This window comes from Bombina bombina, chromosome 12 (genome assembly GCF_027579735.1).
Source record: "Bombina bombina isolate aBomBom1 chromosome 12, aBomBom1.pri, whole genome shotgun sequence".
NCBI classification, from domain to species: domain Eukaryota; kingdom Metazoa; phylum Chordata; class Amphibia; order Anura; family Bombinatoridae; genus Bombina; species Bombina bombina.
In genome coordinates, this window is record NC_069510.1 from 102,036,095 (window position 1) to 102,057,935 (window position 21,841).

General features: G+C 42.1%; 1 protein-coding gene across 1 annotated transcript in view; it reads left to right on the top strand.

The window, feature by feature from the left end:
• Nucleotides 1–21,841, top strand: part of FAM120C (family with sequence similarity 120C) — a 214,320-nt gene that overhangs the window by 68,207 nt on the left and 124,272 nt on the right. The window contains exon 2 of the mRNA XM_053695997.1: nucleotides 10,810–11,056. Coding sequence (XP_053551972.1) covers nucleotides 10,810–11,056 — 247 coding nt within the window. The remainder of the gene's footprint in view (nucleotides 1–10,809; nucleotides 11,057–21,841) is intronic.

Below are 21,841 nucleotides of genomic sequence, written 5' to 3' on the forward strand. Positions count from 1 at the left end.
CCCCTTCACTCTGGTATGCAGAGGAAGGAGGCCCCGTTTTCGCGCCTCAATTGCGCAGTTTACTTTCATGGCAGTGCATGCAGCTTCATGTGAGGGGTCCTGTCTCATCCTAAAACGGACTCTGGAAGGTTTATTTCATTGCTGAATAACTCAGGGAAGGTAAAAAGCCGCAGCAAGGCTGTGGCTGTGATTGTAGTGTACTAAAATTGTCTAATTGAACAAATAGCTCCGGTTTGCTCATTTTAAGGGTTAAAGTCTTGAAACTTGGTGTGCAATACTTTCAGGGCATTAGGACTCTGGGGTAAAAAGTTTGTAAAAATCGGACATTGCCTTCATTGTTTTTCAATATATCAGAAATAAAGTGTGCCTGTTTATTATTTAAAAGGACAGTAACGCTTTTTTTTAAAAACGCTTTTATTGCATTATTAGCCTGCCAAATTCTGTCTAACATGTCTATACCTTCAGATAGCTTATGTTCTGTGTGTATGAAAGCCAAGGTGGTTCCCCCAATTAATGTTTGTGCAAATTGTGTCATAGCGTCCAAACAAAGTATGGACAGTACTGCCACATTGAATAAGATTGCCCAAGATGATTCTTCTAATGAAGGGAGTGGGGATAGTTCCTCATCCTCTCCTTCTGTGTCAACACCAGTTTTGCCCGCGCAGGCGATACCTAGTACATCTAGCGCACCAATGCTTGTTACTATGCAACAGTTAACAGCAGTAATGGATAATTCAATAGCAAATCTGTTATCCAAGCTGCCATCCTACCCTAGAAAGCGCGACAGCTCAGTTTTAAATACAGAAGATGAGCAGGTTGGCGCTGAGGACAATTTATCAGTTATACCCTCACATCAATCTGAATTGGCAGTGAGGGAGGGCCTGTCTGAGGGGGAAATTTCTGATTCAGGAAAAGTTTCTCAGCAGGCAGACACTGATGTCGTAAAATTTAAATTTAAGTTAGAACATCTCCGGGCCCTGCTTAAGGAGGTCCTAACTACTCTTGATGACTGTGATTCTTTGGTAATTCCAGAGAAATTGTGCAAAATGGACAAATTCTTAGAGGTCCCAGTGCACGCTGATGCCTTCCCGATACCCAAGCGGGTGGCGGATATAGTGACTAAGGAGTGGGAAAAGCCAGGTATACCTTTTGTTCCACCTCCTATATTCAAGAAAATGTTCCCCATTGTTGACCCCAGAAGGGACGCATGGCAAACGGTTCCTAAGGTTGAGGGGGCAGTGTCAACCTTAGCTAAGCGCACAACTATTCCTATTGAGGACAGTTGCGCTTTTAAAGATCCTATGGATAAAAAATTGGAAGGATTGCTAAAAAAGATATTTGTTCAGCAAAGCTTCCTGCTTCAACCAATCTCGTGCATTATTCCTGTCACCTCGGCAGCGTATTTTTGGTTCGAGGAACTAGAAAATTCGCTCCAAAAAGAGACTCCATATGATGAAGTCATGGACAGAATTCACGCACTAAAGTTGGCTAATTCCTTTATTTTGGATGCCGCTTTCCAATTGGCTAAGTTAGCGGCGAAAAATTCAGGGTTTGCAATAGTGGCGCGCAAAATCCTGGTCGGCGGATGTGTCGTCCAAGAATAAATTGCTTAATATTCCTTTCAAGGGTAAGACCCTTTTCGGGCCGGAATTGAAAGAGATTATTTCAGACATTACTGGTGGAAAGGGACATGCCCTCCCACAGGATAGGCCTTTCAAGGCTAAGAACAAATCTAATTTTCGTTCCTTTCGCAATTTCAGGAACGGACCGAATCCTAACTCTGCGGCCTCCAGACAAGAAGGGAACTCTTCCCAGCCTAAGCCAGCATGGAAACCATTGCAAGGATGGAACAAGGGTAAACAGGCCAAGAAGCCTGCTGCTGCTACCAAGACAGCATGAAGGGGTAGCCCCCGATCCGGGACCGGATCTAGTAGGGGGCAGACTTTCTCTCTTCGCTCAGGCTTGGGCAAGAGACGTTCAGGATCCCTGGGCACTAGAAATAGTCTCTCAGGGGTATCTTCTAGAGTTCAAGGAACTTCCTCCAAGGGGAAGGTTCCACATGTCTCTCTTATCTTCAGACCAGATAAAGAGACAGGCATTCTTACATTGCGTAGGAGACCTATTAAAAATGGGAGTGATAAACCCAGTTCCAACAGCGGAACAAGGTCTGGGTTTTTACTCAAACCTGTTTGTAGTTCCCAAAAAGAGGGAACTTTCAGGCCAATTCTGGATCTAAAAATTCTAAACAAATTCCTCAGAGTTCCATCATTCAAAATGGAAACCATTCAGACAATTTTACCAACAATCCAGGAGGGTCAATATATGACTACCGTGGACTTAAAGGATGCCTACCTGCATATTCCTATCCACAAAGATCATCATCAGTTCCTGAGGTTTGCCTTCATGGACAAACATTACCAGTTCGTGGCTCTTCCGTTCGGTTTAGCCACTGCTCCCAGAATCTTCACAAAGGTGCTAGGGTCCCTTCTAGCGGTTCTACGACCGAGGGGCATTGCTGTAGCACCTTACCTAGACGACATTCTAATCCAAGCGTCGTCTCTTTCCAAAGCAAAGGCTCATACAGACATTGTGCTAGCCTTTCTCAGATCTCACGGGTGGAAGGTGAATGTAGAAAAGAGTTCCCTGTCTCCGTCAACAAGAGTTCCCTTTTTGGGAACAATAATAGATTCTTTAGAAATGAAGATCTTCCTGACAGAAGTCAGAAAGTCAAAGCTTCTAAACGCTTGTCAAGTTCTTCACTCTATTCTTCAGCCTTCCATAGCTCAGTGCATGGAAGTAGTAGGATTGATGGTTGCAGCAATGGACATAGTTCCTTTTGCTCGAATTCATCTAAGACCATTACAACTGTGCATGCTCAATCAGTGGAATGGGGACTATGCAGACTTGTCTCCCCAGATTCAAGTAGACCAGGTAACCAGAGATTCTCTCCGCTGGTGGTTGTCTCACGATCACCTGTCTCAGGGAATGAGTTTCCGCAGACCAGAATGGGTCATTGTCACGACAGACGCCAGTCTCTTAGGCTGGGGTGCGGTCTGGGACTCTCTGAAAGCTCAAGGTCTATGGTCTCGAGAAGAGTCTCTTCTCCCGATAAACATTTTAGAACTGAGAGCGATATTCAATGCCCTCCTGGCATGGCCTCGCCTAGCAAAGGCCAAATTCATAAGGTTCCAGTCGGACAACATGACGACTGTAGCGTACATCAATCATCAGGGGGGAACAAAGAGTTCCTTAGCGATGAGAGAGGTATCCAAGATCATCAAATGGGCGGAGGATCACTCCTGCCACCTATCTGCAATTCATATCCCAGGAGTGGACAACTGGGAGGCGGATTATTTGAGTCGTCAGACTTTTCATCCGGGGGAGTGGGAACTCCACCCGGAGGTTTTTGCCCAGTTAACTCAACTATGGGGCATTCCAGATATGGATCTGATGGCGTCTCGCCAGAACGCAAAGGTTCTTCGCTACGGGTCCAGATCCAGGGATCCCAAGGCGACACTGGTGGATGCATTAGTGGCGCCTAGGCCTGCACCTAGCTTATGTATTTCCACCGTTTCCTCTCCTTCCCAGGCTTGTAGCCAGGATCAAACAGGAGCAGGCCTTGGTGATTCTAATAGCCCCTGCGTGGCCATGCAGGACTTGGTATGCAGACCTGGTGAATATGTCATCGGCTCCACCATGGAAGCTACCTTTGAGGCAGGATCTTTTAGTACAAGCTCCGTTCGAACATCCAAATCTAGTCTCTCTCCAACTGACTGCTTGGAAATTGAACGCTTGATTCTATCTAAGCGTGGGTTTTCAGATACAGTCATAGATACTCTGGTTCAAGCCAGAAAACCTGTAACTAGGAAGATTTACCATAAGATATGGCAAAAATATATCCGTTGGTGTGAATTCAAGGGATTCCCTTGGAGTAAAATTAAAATTCCTAGGATACTTTCCTTTCTCCAAGAAAGTCTGGATAAAGGTTTGTCAGCTAGTTCCTTAAAAGGACAGATATCTGCTCTGTCTGTTTTGTTACACAAACGTCTGGCAGCAGTGACAGATGTACAGGCGTTTGTACAGGCGTTAGTTAGAATCAAGCCTGTTTACAGACCCATGACTCCTCCTTGGAGTCTAAATTTAGTTCTTTCAGTTCTTCAGGGGGTTCCGTTTGAACCCATGCATTCCATAGATATTAAGTTACTATCTTGGAAAGTTCTGTTTTTGGTTGAATTATCTGCTTTGCAGTGTACTTCTCCCTATCTGGTATTCCATACAGATAAGGTAGTTTTACGTACCAAGCCTGGTTTTCTTCCAAAGGTCGCTTCCAACAGGAATATTAACCAGGAAATTGTTGTTCCTTCTCTGTGTCCGAATCCAGTTTCAAAGAAGGAACGCTTGTTACACAATCTAGATGTGGTCCGTGCTTTAAAGTTCTATTTAGAAGCAACAAAGGATTTCAGACAGACATCATCTTTGTTTGTTGTGTATTCTGGTAAGAGGAGAGGGCAGAAAGCTACTGCTACCTCTCTTTCTTTTTGGCTGAAAAGCATCATCAGATTGGCTTATGAGACTGCCGGACGGCAGCCTCCTGAACGAATTACAGCTCATTCTATTAGAGCTGTGGCTTCCACATGGGCTTTCAAGAACGAGGCTTCTGTTGATCAGATCTGTAAGGCAGCGACTTGGTCTTCTCTGCATACTTTAGCCAAATTTTACAAATTCGATACTTATGCTTCTTCGGAGGCTATTTTTGGGAGAAAGGTTTTGCAAGCCGTGGTGCCTTCCGTTTAGGTAACCTGGTTTGCTCCCTCCCTTCATCCATGTCCTAAAGCTTTGGTATTGGTTCCCACAAGTAAGGATGAAGCCGTTGACCGGACACACCAATGTTGGAGAAAACAGAATTTATGTTTACCTGATAAATTTATTTCTCCAACGGTGTGTACGGTCCACGGCCCGCCCTGGTTTTTAACCAGGTTTGAAAAATTTCTTTCTTTATACACTACAGTCACCACGGCACCCTATAGTTTCTCCTTTTTCTCCTAACCGTCGGTCGAATGACTGGGGGGCGGAGCCAGAGGGGGAGCTATATGGACAGCTCTTGCTGGGTGCTCTCTTTGCCATTTCCTGTAGGGGAAGAGAATATCCCACAAGTAAGGATGAAGCCGTGGACCGGACACACCGTTGGAGAAAGAAATTTATCAGGTAAACATAAATTCTGTTTTCTTTTTTACATAGAGATGTTCAGGTGATATTTTCTAGTCAGCTTTTTACAGCTATGCTGCATCACTTTCAAGTGTTTCAACATTTAGGTAGCATGGCCCTTTAAGTGGGAATAAAGCTGTAACACCTTTGGGTTAGGTGACCCAATAAAATGACAATGACATAAAGAAATATAGTGTTTGATTTTTTTTTAACTACAATCTACCTTTAAAATGATATTCTTGATACTGTTGGCAAGCAATAGCAGCAATTACCTGCCCACACTTAACACGTTTAAAGCAAATGGGATTGCAGGTTTCTAGCTTATTTTGCTTAGTTACTGAGCCGTTCTCAGTCATCTTTAGCTCCACAGCAACAGTTATCATGGCTACAAACTGCAGCTCATATGCTGGAAATAATTGCTACGGTTTGATGTTTAAGAAGCTAGAAAAAAAAGATAATTTATAATGCTGTGTTGTTGTTTAGCTTTTAACAGGGTTATGTGAAAACAGCATTTCATTTTTCTTTACCTAACATGGCTATATCAGTGTTATTTTTCAGCTTAAAGGACCTCTACGTGCAGTAGAATTGCATAATTAACGAGTGCATAATCAAAAGACAAAGCAATTACACCTACTCTGAATTTCAAATAAGCAGTAGTTTCTTTTTCTGGCAAATTTATTTTTTCTTTCATTTTCCGACCCCCTGTATCATGTGACTGACATCAGCTAATCACAGACTAGTATACGTATACCTTGTGAGCTTGTGCACATGCTCAGTAGGGTCTTGTTGCCGAGAAAGTGTTGATATAAAAAGACTGTGCAAAATTTGATAATGGAAGTAAATTGGAAATCCTAAAAAAAATTTTTTTTGACTTGAGTGTCCCTTAAAGGGACATTATTATTATTATCGGTTATTTGTAGAGCGCCAACAAATTCTGCAGCGCTATAAACAAAGGGGAGTACAACAAAACAATTAAAGGGATCAAATGGGTAGAGGGCTCTGCCAAGAGTTGCATTGGTGTAGTCAGCTCTTAAGAAGGTGATCTACAAACAGCTGGACTCTTAGGCTTACATGCTAAGGGGGTTCAGGGGATAGCAACGGAGGAGAGGAACTGGTATAAAGTAAGATTAGCATAGGTTGTATGCATCCTTGAACAGTAGAGTCTTTAGGGAGCGCTTGAAGCTTTCAAAACTAGGGGAGAATCTTGTGGGGCGAGGCAGAGAGTTCCATAAAACACAAATTTAGTCTTTCATAATTCAGATAGAGCACTGGTTTTCAAACCTGTCCTCATTCCTCCATAACAGGCCACATTATAAGGATATCTGAACTGGAGCACAGGTGAAATAATCAGCTGATTAGTAAACGGTTATTTTACTTGCTCTCATCCAAGGTAATCCTGAAAACCTGGCCTGTTGGGGAGGCTTGAGGACAGGTTTGAAAACCAATGACATAGAGCACACAATTTGATATAACTTTCCAATTTACTTCTGTTATCAATTTTTGTTTGCTTTTTAGTTATTCTTTGTTGAAAAGCAGGAAGTCAGGTTTAGGTTTGCGCACGTGTCTGCAGCACTATATGGAAGCAGATTTGCAGCAATGTTCTACATTAGCAAAAGCACTAGATGACAGGCATGTGCACAATAGATATCGCTTCCACAAAGAATAACATGAGAACGGTGCAAATTTGACAATAGAGGCAATTGTATTCATGTAGTCATGAAAGAAGAAATCTGGGTTTTCACGTCCCTTTTAAACTGTAAAGCCATCTATTTGAAGGAGATAGCTTGGCTTGAAACCTTAGACGTATAGCAAAATTTCACAGCACCAGAATTTAGCTTTTGGAGCATTTTTCATCACCATATACAACAATCATGTCAATACACATACAGGAGGAGGACTTTAATTCCAATGGTTTGCACTTAGAAGGGATGGACCTCTTAGCCTGAAACAGACTTCAGCTTCCCTTAAACATGTAGCGGTTTCTGGAGTCAAGATAAATCTGAAATTTTAATTGCACATTTTAGGATAATTACGATCAAAGATGTCTGTGGCTCATTAGTACTTTTAACTTCATGTGTCCTTTTACAGAAAACAGTATGATCTCCTTTTATTTTGTTTCAGAAACCTTATTTGTTATTTCATTAAACTTATTTTTGTTGTCCACTATACAATGTGGTCAAAGTGTTCTTTGTGCTTGTCGCTTACTTCAGGGCCCCTTGGTAATGCCACGTCTGAATGACTTTTTACAGAAGGCAGGTTCTCTGTATGAAGCGGGATGTCGTGGAGATGAATTCTTGCTGATTGGAAACCCGTAGCTTGAGGGTAGACTGTATAGAACCAAAGGCACTTAGTGTAAGTCAAGGATTTATGGGCTTTTCTGTCGTCTGCTTCACATATAGCTATATTATTGGCACCTCCATCTATGAGGTTGATTTATCAAGCTACGGCGAATAGGGGCGGACATATGCACCTCTGTCCGCCACAGCTCGCCTCTGGCGAACTGAATTCCGCTGGCGGAATTCATCATTGCATAAGAACGCAATTTTGCACTCTTGTGCAACGTCTAACCAGGGAGATTGACTGCTACTGCCTGCTATTTGCCGTGCGCGGTCAGTAGCTGTCAATCTCCCCGGTCGGATGAGATCAGGTAGATTGAAATTCGCCACCTAAGAGGTGGAGAAGAGTTAGGAAGGCAGCGGTCTAATGCTTCATAAATACGGACTGCAGGTTCTCTTATGAGAACCTGCAGTCGTAGGGGTGCGAAGACTGGCGAAGACTTTGATAAATCGACCCCTTTGAATTGAATTTCATATGCTCACTTTATTACACCTATGTATATGAGCATCGTCCAGTAATTGAGACAACTTTACATTTGTGTTGGTAGGCAAATGTTATCGATGTAAGTTGTGGTTGAAGAATTAAACGTGTTGTCTCAGTGATCTTAAAACAAAATGTCAGTCTATACTGATGATGAGCAGACTGGCTTCTGATCAATACACACAGTGTGCGCCTATTTGATGATCTGTTTAGATTATCTTAAAATCTTTTTTAAGTTTTGGCTGTAAATGACACAATGGGGACGATTTATTATATGGTGGGCGGACATGATCCGCTGTAGCGAATCTGGCATTTATCATTTCTTGTGAAATGCTTGTGCAATGCTGCCCCCTACACATTCGCGGCCAATCGGCCGCTAGCAGGGCATGTCAATCATACCAATCGTATCTGATCGGGATAATTGCAGTCTACCACCTCAGAAGTGGCAGACGGGTTAAGAAGCAACGGTCTTACGACTGCTGCTACTTAAGTCCTGATTCTGGCGAGCCGGAAGGTTCGTGTGGAATGAGCAGCATACCCTGCTTAATAAATCGGCCCCATTGGATGCTTACGTTACCTGTTAGGATGGACCTTGAAGTGTATCCTTGACAGATTTATAAAAGACAATTTTTTGAACAGTGAAAGATCCACTTTCAATAGAAAACTGACTTTCTCACCTTTACCCAGGGAATTAACTTAGAGGGGCACTGTACTCCTTTAATTTGTTACCAGTTATCCATTTTATCTGCTGGAGTGTATTAAATTGTTTGCAAATAGAAAATGTACCTTTATTTTGATATTTTAAATATCAGCTTTTGCCCCTATCTTGACCTATACTGAAAATTTCAAAACATAAGTATAGACTGTAGAAATGCTATGTAAACATAGCCAGCACAAGAAATTACACTCCCAGTGGGGGGGGGGGGGTTGGAGAGAGTAATAACATTTTAGTTTTCAATTGTTCTATCTAAGGTTAGGTGATCTAAAGCTCTCTGCTCTGGCAAGAGGATCTAGGAAGTCTCGTCAGTACTGTGAGGTTCCTCAAAGAAACACAAATTTTTATCATTATGCAGGGCTCTGTATTTAAAGTGAGACCTCTATATTACAATATAAGGTCTTAAATAAACAATTTTGCACGATTTCTCTTCACGGTGGCAAGTTTTTGGTCATAGGGTCATTGGAATACAGAGAGAGAAAAGATAAGGACGTTTGTGTGTTTATAGAAAATTATAAATTAAGGATATCTTGTTTCCCTGTAGGTTCAGCCCATTTTAATGGGTTGGGGTAACAAAGAACAAAAACAGCTATTTCATATACAATAATAAACACAAAGGAACAATTTATAGTACATTTTATACTCTGCAGTGGATATAACAATTCATTGACAACACATTACAGAGAAACCGATTTGCCAGTACACAGTCCCTTTTAATATTTGCTCAAGTAACCATTACATGCTGTATAAAAAAAAAACTTCATATTTACTTTTTTGATTGTTATTTATTAATGTAAATGAATGCATGCATCCTGGTGAGCTGCGTTTTTTTATTTTCCATGGTGAGGAAAGTTTTCTTTTTATGATGAGTGTTTACAAGTTGGAACATAAACTCTGAGATAGTAATCCCCCTATTGTTCGTAGTCCAGAAATAGCTTGGTGTTTAATGAGTAGTGAGAGATTACCTGCTGTTATCAGCTGTTAAAGGGACATTCTAACACAAAAATGAAATGCTGCCATTTGTTAGAACATTATACTTTCACGATAGGATCCCTTGCTAACTATGCAGAGTTTAAACACATATCTGTTGTCTTGTTCTGGAGCTTACTCATTGCTGCTCCTCAGGGTGGCTATGTGAGTATGCCGCACCTAATTGGCTCGCTGGCCGTGTCCTGCTCAGGCACTGCAATGTGCTGCAACTCCGGGGCTGGACTTTACCTATCTGTTTAAATCGTTTGCACAGCTTAAAAGCTTGGCTAGCAAGCGACACCAAAGCAAATCTAACTTGCAGTAACAAATGAGAGCATTTTTTTAGTATTACAATGTCCCTTTAAGTCTTTCCATTTTATGTTGTGCCTTGATTGTCTTCATTATTGCTGTGTAATATCACAATAGTATAAGAGGAAATTGAATTTATAGGTAAATGTATCCCTCTCACACACATTTAGGTTGAGAGCATGTGGAATCCCTCTCTGTCATGTTTTGTGTATATCAGAGGTTATGTTCATTTCATTCTGCTACAGCTTAAGTTCTTCAACTCAACAAACATACACTTAGTAGATTAACGTGTACCATCTGAGTGTGACATCTATCTGAATACATTAACACTTGCCATGTTGAAGAGCCAAGCCAAACATGTTACTGGTGTAGACATGGCTGTAATTTTGTTGGTGTCACCACTGATGAGACCTGTTAGGGACATATATGTAGCATGCTTAGGTCTGTGATGTCTGCAGAGTGCAGTTCCAGTGGTAAACCCACCATTTTAAATTACAGATAAAGGGGTCAAAATAATGACAATATAATGCAGTATTCTCATATACATATAAACATTTTATATTATAAACCCAAATTGTTGTATGTCTCTTCAAGATTCCATGTATTCATTATTTAATAATTTTTTGTTGTTGTTAAGGAACTGAGTGTTGTACTGGTGAATTACCTTCCTTATTTGAAATAATCTATTAGACTTCAGCATAACGTAGCTGGGGAGGTGGACAGCAAGAGGGCAATTCAGTAAACACATTGTATGATTCCATCTAGTACAAGTTTGTCCCCTTCTCTTGTTTCAGGTGTTTCAGAGCTTGGAAGATCATCATTTGGAAGTGGTGTCCTTCTTCCGTGAGAATGGCTTCCATGGTCTCATAGCTCATGACTCAGAGTATGCACTTTGCAACATCCCATCGTACTACAGCTCCCATGCACTCAAACTCAGTTGGAATGGGAAGAACCTCACGACCAACCAGTTTCTGATGCAGGAAGTAGCCAAGCAGCTGGGTCTCAAGATGAGCAACTTTCCCATCTTTGCTGCCCTGCTTGGTAAGGACTCAGAATTGTCTAGTCTGCAACCCAGCTGTCCCATTACTAGCAGATATTATAACATTTATTCTGTGACTAGAATGATTATGAGGAGTTTCAGATTTTTTTATTTTTATATTTTGTTAACATTTTGTTGTTACAGCACATAAAGTACAATTTAGTACATTAGAATATTTCAAGAAAGAAGATGCAGGCACTGCTTGGAGTAAAATTAAAAATCCAAAATTTATTGAGTATAAGTCATAAAAAAAGAATAGCCCAGACAAGGCAAACAGACATGGAGAATCGTCTTACGCGTTTCACGCTCCCTAGTGGCACTTAATCATAGATTACATTAGATCATACTTAATCATAGACTACATAAGAATAATTACTTAGGCAGAATATAGTCTAACATTATCTTTCACATCTCCCCTCCTGTTCTTACACTCTCAATTTTCTTCCTTTGGGCAATATCAAGACCTGAAGCTCTGCTCCAATTCAGAACAATTACTGAGTACAAGGGTTCAGACCACATATCCTGCTGCTATGAGGCTAGCTGGTGCATACCCTGACACTCTAATAAAGTGTTCTTCCCTACATGCTAAGCCTGGATCTCTCTGCAGTGGTTTAGCTTTGGAACAGTAGTATGGGTGAAGCGCTGAATCTAATCTCCAAAGCCTCACTGTGAAACTATCCCCTTCCTGGATAGTAACAATTTAAATGACAAATTTATTATAAAACAGCTTTGGCACAGACCCAAATATACAGAATTCTACGTCATGTGTTTTCACACTATAACTATAGTGAAAAATTAGATTTAGATTTACTGGTAACTCAATTTCTTTAGATGAAGCCCAGTCCTTTTTCCTTGTGTTTTATTCCTTCACCCTCTATTATAAGTCTGCCCCAGATACAACTTCGTTATATGTATAAACGGGAAAGTGTGAGAACAATAATGTTCAGTGTTACTGAACTCAAATTTACATTTAGCCACAATCAGCAAGCTGTACCCAGGTGCTGAACCAAAGGTGGGCTGGCTCGTAAGCTTTACAATCCTGCTTTTCAAATAAAGATACCAAGAGAATGAAGACAAATTGATAATCGGAGTAAATAAGAAAGTTGCTTAAAATTGCATGCTCTATCTGAATCATGAAAGAAGAAAAATTGGGATCAGTATCCCTTTAAGAGTCAGCTGAATAATTTTGAATGTACTCTGCTTTCACAAAGTGGCTGCTTAAAGGTACACGAGAGGCCCCTTAAACAATAATCGGTAATGACATTATCAAGTAGCCGGGTGGAGGCAGTGTAATATATAATTTCTCCAACATTGGTGTGTCCGGTCCACGGCGTCATCCATTACTTGTGGGAATATTCTCTTCCCCAACAGGAAATGGCAAAGAGCACTGCAAAAGCTGCCCATATAGCCCCTCCTCGGGCTCTGCCCCCCAGTCATTCTCTTTGCCGCTCTGAACAAGTAGCATCTCCACGGAGATGGTGAAGAGTATGTGGTGTTTAGTTGTAGTTTTTTATTCTTCTATCAAGAGTTTGTTATTTTAAAATAGTGCCAGTTTGTACTATTTACTCTAAAACAGAAAAGGATGAAGAGTTCTGTTTAAAAGAGGAGTTGGATTTTAGCAGCAGTAACTAAGATCAATTGCTGTTCCCACGCAGGACTGTTGAGCCCAGAGAACTTCAGTTGGGGGGAACAGTTTGCAGACTTTTCTGCTCAAGGTATGACTAGTCCAATTTCTAACAAGACTGTGTAATGCTAGAAGACTGTCATTTTCCCTCTTTGGGATCGGTAAGCCATTTTCTTAGACTCTTAACAGAATGAAAGTCTTATTATGGGCTATATACTGGTTGACACTCTTGTGGGCTAAATCGATTGATTTATTTAAGTATTTTATGAGATTTTAAGTGATTTTCAAAACTTTTAGCGTGTGGGAACGTTTTTAGGCGCCAGGCATTAGTTTAGACACCTTCCCAGTCAGGAAGGGCCTTTCACTATAGTAGGCTGAGCCTCATTTTCGCGCCATAATTGCGCACTTTCTTTTGGATGCAGTGCATGCAGCTTCATGTGAGAGGGTCTGGTGGTCATTGAAAACGTTCCTGGAAGGCTTATTTGGGTATTGTATAACCCCCAAGGATAGGTGAAGTCGCAGCAAACGCTGTGGCTGGGACTGTAGTGGAGTTACAATTGCAAATTGATAAAACAGCTCCGGTTTCCTCATTTAAGGGGTTACAAGCTTGAAAATTGGGGTGCAATACTTTTAAAGCATTAAGACACTAGGGTGAAAATTTGGTAAAGATTGGATAATATTTGCTTCATAGTTTTTCACACATTCAGAAATAAAGTGTGCTCTGTTTAACATTTAAAGAGACAGTAACGGTTTTGCTTAAAAACGTTTTTTTTTGCATTATTACCCTGTGTAAGCCTGTCTAACATGTCTGTACCTTCAGATAGAACATGTTCTGTATGTATGGAGGCCAAGGTGGTCCCCCCTTCAAATGTATGTGATAATTGTGCCATGGCGTCCAGACAAAGTAAGGACAGTACTGTCACATTTAATAAGGTTGCCCAAGATGATTCCTCAAATGATGGTAGTGGGGATAGTTCTTCATCCTCTCCTTCTGTGTCAATACCAGTTATGCCCGCGCAGGCGACCCCTAGTACATCTAGCACGCCAATGCTTGTTACTATGCAACAATTAACGGCAGTAATGAATAATTCCATAGCTAATATTTTATCCAAAATGCCAGCATTTCAAAGAAAGCGTGATTGCTCAGTTTTAAATACAGTGGAGCAAGAAGGCGCTGACGATAATTTATCTGTCATACCCTCACACCAGTCAGAAGTGGCAGTGAGGGAGGGTTTGTCGGAGGGAGAACTTTCTGATTCAGGAAGAATTTCTCAACAGGCAGAACCTGATGTTGTGACGTTTAAATTTAAGTTAGAGCATCTCCGTTCATTACTTAAGGAGGTACTAACTACGCTGGATGATTGTGACTCTTTGGTCATTCCAGAAAAATTGTGCAAGATGGACAAATTCCTAGAGGTCCTGGTGCACCCTGATGCCTTTCCGATACCTAAAAGGGTGGCGGACATAGTGACTAAGGAGTGGGAGAAGCCAGGCATACCTTTTGTCCCATCTCCTATATTTAAGAAATTGTTCCCTATGGTCGACCCAAGGAAGGACACATGGCAAACAGTCCCTAAGGTTGAGGGGGCAGTTTCTACGCTAGCCAAATGCACAACTATTCCCATTGAGGACAATTGTGCTTTCAAAGATCCTATGGATAAAAAATTGGAGGGTTTGCTTAAAAAGATTTTTGTTCAGCAAGGTTACTTCCTCCAACCTATTTCGTGCATTATTCCTGTCACTACGGCGGCGTGTTTCTGGTTCGATGAACCAGAAAAGTCGCTCAATAAGGAGACTCCATATGAGGAAGTCATGGACAGAATTCACGCACTTAAGTTAGCTAATTCCTTTATTTTAGATGCCGCTTTGCAATTAGCAAGATTACGGCAAAAAATTCAGGGTTTGCAATTGTGGCGCGCAGAGCGCTCTGACTAAAGTCTTGGTCGGCGGATGTATCTTCCAAGACAAAATTGCTTAATATCCCTTTCAAAGGTAAGACCCTTTTTGGGCCAGAATTGAAAGAAATTATTTCAGACATCACTGGGAGGAAGGGCCATGCCCTCCCACAGATAGGCCTTTCAAGGCTAAGAATAAGTCCAATTTTCGTTCCTTTCGTAATTTCAGGAAAGGACCGGCTTCTAACTCTGCAGCCTCTAGACAAGAGGGTAACACTTCCCAGGCTAAGCCAGCTTGGAAACCAATGCAAGGCTGGAACAAGGGTAAACAGGCCAAGAAGCCTGCTGCTGCTACCAAGACAGCATGAAGGGGTAGCCCCCGATCCGGGACCGGATCTAGTAGGGGGCAGACTCTCTCTCTTTGCTCAGGCTTGGGCAAGAGATGTTCCGGATCCCTGGGCACTAGAAATAGTCTCTCAGGGTTATCTTCTAGAATTCAAGGAACTTCCTCCAAGGGGGAGGTTCCACATGTCTCGCTTATCTTCAGACCAAATAAAGAGACAGGCATTCTTACATTGTGTAGAAGACCTGGTAAAGATAGGAGTGATACACCCAGTTCCAACAGTGGAACAAGGTCAGGGGTTTTACTCAAACCTGTTTGTAGTTCCCAAAAAAGAGGGAACTTTCAGGCCAATTCTGGATTTAAAAATTCTAACAAGTTTCTCAGAGTTCCATCGTTCAAAATGGAAACCATTCGAACAATTTTACCTACAATCCAGGAGGGTCAATATATGACTACCGTGGATTTAAAGGATGCGTACCTACATATTCCTATCCACAAAAATCATCATCAGTTCCTAAGGTTCGCCTTTCTGGACAAACATTTCCAGTTCGTGGCTCTCCCGTTCGGTTTATCCACTGCTCCCAGAATTTTCACAAAGGTGCTAGGGTCCCTTCTGGCGGTTCTAAGACCGAGGGGCATTGCAGTAGCACCTTATCTAGACGACATTCTAATTCAAGCGTCGTCTCTTTCCAAGGCAAAGGCTCATACAGACATTGTTCTAGCCTTTCTCAGATCTCATGGGTGGAAGGTGAACGTAGAAAAGAGTTCCCTGTCTCCGTCAACAAGAGTTCCCTTTTTGGGAACAATAATAGATTCTTTAGAAATGAAGATCTTCCTGACAGAAGTCAGAAAGTCAAAGCTTCTAAACGCTGTTCAAGTTCTTCACTCTATTCTGCAGCCTTCCATAGCTCAGTGCATGGAAGTAGTAGGATTGATGGTTGCAGCAATGGACATAGTTCCTTTTGCTCAAATTCATCTAAGACCATTACAACTGTGCATGCTCAATCAGTGGAATGGGGACTATGCAGACTTGTCTCCACAGATTCAAGTAGACCAGGTAACCAGAGACTCACTCCGTTGGTGGTTGACTCAGGATCACCTGTCGCAGGGGATGAGTTTCCGCAGGCCAGAGTGGGTCATTGTCACGACCGACGCCAGTCTATTAGGCTGGGGCGCGGTCTGGGATTCCCTGAAAGCTCAGGGTCTATGGTCTCGGGAAGAGTCTCTTCTTCCGATAAACATTCTGGAACTGAGAGCGATATTCAATGCTCTCCGGGCTTGGCCTCAGCTAGCGAAGGCCGGATTCATAAGATTCCAGTTGGACAACATGACGACTGTAGCTTACATCAACCATCAGGGGGGAACAAAGAGTTCCTTGGCGATGAGAGAGGTATCCAAGATCATCAAATGGGCGGAGGATTACTCCTGCCATCTATCTGCAATTCACATCCCAGGAGTAGACAACTGGGAGGTGGATTATCTGAGTCGTCAGACTTTCCATCCGGGGGAGTGGGAACTCCACCCGGAGGTCTTTGCCCAGTTAACCCAATTATGGGGCATTCCAGACTTGGATCTGATGGCGTCTCGTCAGAACTTCAAGGTTCCTTGCTACGGGTCCAGATCCAGGGATCCCAAGGATCCCTGGATCCCTTGGTCGTTCAACCTAGCTTATGTGTTCCCACCGTTTCCTCTCCTTCCCAGGCTCGTAGCCAGGGTCAAACAGGAGAAGGCCTCAGTGATTCTGATAGCTCCTGCGTGGCCACGCAGGACTTGGTATGCAAACCTGGTGAATATGTCATCGGCTCCACCATGGAAGCTACCTTTGAGACAGGATCTTCTAGTACAAGGTCCATTCGAACATCCAAATCTAGTTTCTCTGCAGCTGACTGCTTGGAAATTGAACGCTTGATTTTATCCAAGCGTGGGTTTTCAAATTCAGTGATAGATACTCTGGTTCAAGCCAGAAAACCTGTGACTAGAAAGATTTACCATAAAATATGGAAAAAATATATCTGTTGGTGTGAATCCAAGGGATTCTCCTGGAGTAAGATTAAAATTCCTAAGATTCTTTCCTTTCTCCAAGAGGGTTTGGATAAAGGGTTGTCAGCGAGTTCTCTAAAAGGACAGATTTCTGCTTTATCTGTTTTGTTACACAAACGACTGGCAGCTGTGCCAGATGTACAAGCTTTTGTACAGGCTTTGGTCAGAATCAAGCCTGTTTACAGACCCATGACTCCTCCTTGGAGTCTAAATTTAGTTCTTTCAGTTCTTCAAGGGGTTCCGTTTGAACCTTTACATTCCATAGATATCAAGTTACTATCTTGGAAAGTCCTGTTTTTGGTTGCTATCTCTTCTGCTAGAAGAGTTTCTGAATTATCTGCCTTGCAGTGTGATCCACCTTATCTGGTGTTCCATTCAGATAAGGTTGTTTTGCGTACTAAACCTGGTTTTCTTCCAAAAGTAGTCTCTAACAAGAATATTAACCAGGAAATAGTTGTTCCTTCTCTGTGTCCGAATCCAGTTTCAAAGAAGGAACGTTTGTTACACAATTTAGATGTGGTCCGCGCTTTAAAGTTCTATTTAGATGCAACAAAGGATTTCAGACAAACCTCATCTTTGTTTGTCGTTTACTCTGGTAAGAGGACAAAAAGCTACTGCTATCTCTCTTTCTTTTTGGCTGAAAAGCATCATCCGATTGGCTTATGAGACTGCCGGACGGCAGCCTCCTGAACGAATCACAGCTCACTCTACTAGGGCTGTGGCTTCCACTTGGGCCTTCAAGAACGAGGCTTCTGTTGATCAGATATGTAAGGCAGCGACTTGGTCTTCTCTGCACACTTTTGCCAAATTCTACAAATTTGATACTTATGCTTCTTCGGAGGCTATTTTTGGGAGAAAGGTTTTGCAAGACGTGGTGCCTTCTGTCTAGGTAACCTGATTGGCTCCCTCCCTTCATCCGTGTCCTAAAGCTTTGGTATTGGTTCCCACAAGTAATGGATGACGCCGTGGACCGGACACACCAATGTTGGAGAAAACAGAATTTATGCTTACCTGATAAATTACTTTCTCCAACGGTGTGTCCGGTCCACGGCCCGCCCTGGTTTTTTAATCAGGTTTGAAAAAATTTCTTTCTCTATACACTACAGTCACCACGGCACCCTATAGTTTCTCCTTTTTTCTCCTAACCGTCGGTTGAATGACTGGGGGGCGGATCCTGAGGAGGGGCTATATGGGCTGCTTTTGCTGTGCTCTTTGCCATTTCCTGTTGGGGAAGAGAATATTCCCACAAGTAATGGATGTCGCCGTGGACCGGACACACCGTTGGAGAAAGTAATTTATCAGGTAAGCATAAATTCTTTTTTTCTGCTATCTGAAGCACAAATTAATTACATAATTTAACATAAATGTATATAATGGACATTTTTAATACTAACTCATTTTAGCTTAATATCGGTTAAAAATTGTATGCCCTCAGTTTACGCCGGGGTTAGATTCCAGGAGGAATGGTTGTAAATCGAAACCGTTGTAAACTGAAACCCAGTTTATAATATAAGTCAATGGGAAGTGAGGGAGTTAGGTTCCAGGCTCCTCTCAAAATTTTCATAAGTAAGACCTAATACATTATTTTTAAAGCTTTGAAATGAAGACTTTAAATGCTAAACAACATTATAAACCTAATAATATAGATTGTATCATCATCAAACTAAGTTTAATGAACAAAAACATTTGCTAACAGCACCTAATAAAATAATCACACAACAGACTGCATCATCATCAAACTAAGTTTAATGAATAAAAAGTTTTCTTCTGTTATGTGTGATCAGTCCACGGGTCATCATTACTTCTGGGATATAACTCCTCCCCAACAGGAAATGCAAGAGGATTCACCCAGCAGAGCTGCATATAGCTCCTCCCCTCTACGTCAGTCCCAGTCATTCTCTTGCACCCAACGACTAGATAGGATGTGTGAGAGGACTATGGTGATTATACTTAGTTTTTATGACTTCAATCAAAAGTTTGTTATTTTACAATAGCACCGGAGCGTGTTATTACTTCTCTGGCAGAGTTTGAGGAAGAATCTGCCAGAGTTTTTTACTATGATTTTAACCGGAGTAGTTAAGATCATATTGCTGTTCTCGGCCATCTGAGGGAGGTAAAAGCTTCAGATCAGGGGACAGCGGGCAGATGAATCTGCATTGAGGTATGTAGCAGTTTTTATTTTCTGAATGGAATTGATGAGAAAATCCTGCCATACCGTTATAATGACATGTATGTATACACTTCAGTATTCTGGGGATGGTATTTCACCGGAACTACTCTGTTAAAAGTCACTAATCCTTTTAATAAGTATTTATCATGTTAAACGTTTTTGCTGGAATGTAGAATCGTTTACATTGCTGAGGTACTGAGTGAATAAATATTTGGGCATTATTTTCCACTTGGCAGTTGTTTGCTTTTAATTGTGACAGTTTCGTTTCTCTTCACTGCTGTGTGTGAGGGGGAGGGGCCGTTTTTGGCGCTCTTTGCTACGCATCAAAAAATTCCAGTCAGTTACTCTTATATTTCCTGCATGATCCGGTTCATCTCTGACAGATCTCAGGGGTCTTCAAACTTCTTTGGAGGGAGGTAGATTCTCTCAGCAGAGCTGTGAGAATTTTATATTGACTGTGAATAAAAACGTTGCTCTGTAATTTTTATGTCAAATTTAATTATTGTTATTTTACTAATGGGAACAAACCTTTGCTAAAAGTTGTGTTGTTTTAAAGTTTGATGCTATAACTGTTTTTCAGTTCATTATTTCAACTGTCATTTAATCGTTTAGTACCTCTTTGAGGCACAGTACGTTTTTGCTAAAAAAGATTATAACCAAGTTGCAAGTTTATTGCTAGTGTGTTAAACATGTCTGACTCAGAGGAAGATATCTGTGTCATTTGTTCCAATGCCAAGGTGGAGCCCAATAGAAATTTATGTACTAACTGTATTGATGCTACTTTAAATAAAAGTCAATCTGTACAATGTGAACAAATTTCACCAAACAGCGAGGGGAGAGTTATGCCGACTAACTCGCCTCACGCGGCAGTACCTGCATCTCCCGCCCGGGAGGTGCGTGATATTATGGCGCCTAGTACATCTGGGCGGCCATTACAGATAACATTACAAGATATGGCTACTGTTATGACTGAAGTTTTGTCTAAATTACCAGAACTAAGAGGCAAGCGTGATCACTCTGGGGTGAGAACAGAGTGCGCTGACAATACTAGGGCCATGTCTGATACTGCGTCACAGCTTGCAGAGCATGAGGACGGAGAGCTTCATTCTGTGGGTGACGGTTCTGATCCAAACAGATTGGATTCAGATATTTCAAATTTTAAATTTAAATTGGAGAACCTCCGTGTATTACTAGGGGAGGTCTTAGCAGCTCTCAATGATTGTAACACCGTTGCAATACCAGAGAAACTGTGTAGGTTGGATAAATACTTTGCGGTACCGGCGAGTACTGACGTTTTTCCTATACCTAAGAGACTAACTGAAATTGTTACTAAGGAGTGGGATAGACCCGGTGTGCCGTTCTCACCCCCTCCAATATTTAGAAAGATGTTTCCAATAGACGCCACCACTCGGGACTTATGGCAAACGGTCCCTAAGGTGGAGGGAGCAGTTTCTACTTTAGCTAAGCGTACCACTATCCCGGTGGAGGATAGCTGTGCTTTTTCAGATCCAATGGATAAAAAATTAGAGGGTTACCTTAAGAAAATGTTTGTTCAACAAGGTTTTATATTGCAACCCCTTGCATGTATCGCGCCGATTACGGCTGCGGCAGCATTTTGGATTGAGTCTCTGGAAGAGAACCTTAGTTCATCTACGCTAGACGACATTACGGACAGGCTTAGAGTCCTTAAACTAGCTAATTCATTCATTTCGGAGGCCGTAGTACATTTAACAAAGCTTACGGCTAAGAACTCAGGATTCGCCATACAGGCACGTAGGGCGCTGTGGCTAAAATCCTGGTCAGCTGATGTTACTTCTAAGTCCAAATTACTTAATATACCTTTCAAGGGGCAGTCTTTATTTGGGCCCGGTTTGAAAGAAATTATCGCTGACATTACAGGAGGTAAGGGCCACGCCCTACCTCAAGACAAAGCCAAAGCTAAGGCTAGACAGTCTAATTTTCGTCCCTTTCGGAATTTCAAAACAGGAGCAGCATCAACCTCCACTGCACCAAAACAGGAAGGAGCTGTTGCTCGTTACAGGCAAGGCTGGAAGCCTAACCAGTCCTGGAACAAGAGCAAGCAGGCCAGGAAACCTACTGCTGCCCCAAAGACAGCATGAACCGAAAGCCCCCGATCCGGGACCGGATCTAGTGGGGGGCAGACTTTCTCTCTTCGCCCAGGCCTGGGCAAGAGATGTTCAGGATCCCTGGGCACTAGAGATCATATCTCAGGGATACCTTCTAGACTTCAAATTATCTCCCCCAAGAGGGAGATTTCATCTGTCAAGGTTGTCAACAAACCAGATAAAGAAAGAAGCGTTTCTACGCTGTGTACAAGATCTGTTATTAATGGGTGTGATCCATCCGGTTCCGCGGTCGGAACAAGGACAAGGGTTCTACTCAAACCTGTTTGTGGTCCCCAAAAAAGAGGGAACTTTCAGGCCAATCTTAGATTTAAAGATTCTAAACAAATTCCTAAGAGTTCCATCGTTCAAAATGGAAACTATTCGGACAATCTTACCCATGATCCAAAAGGGTCAGTACATGACCACAGTGGATTTAAAAGATGCTTACCTTCACATACCGATCCACAAAGATCATCACCGGTATCTAAGGTTTGCCTTCTTAGACAGGCACTACCAGTTTGTAGCTCTTCCATTCGGATTGGCTACGGCTCCAAGAATCTTCACAAAGGTTCTGGGTGCCCTTCTGGCG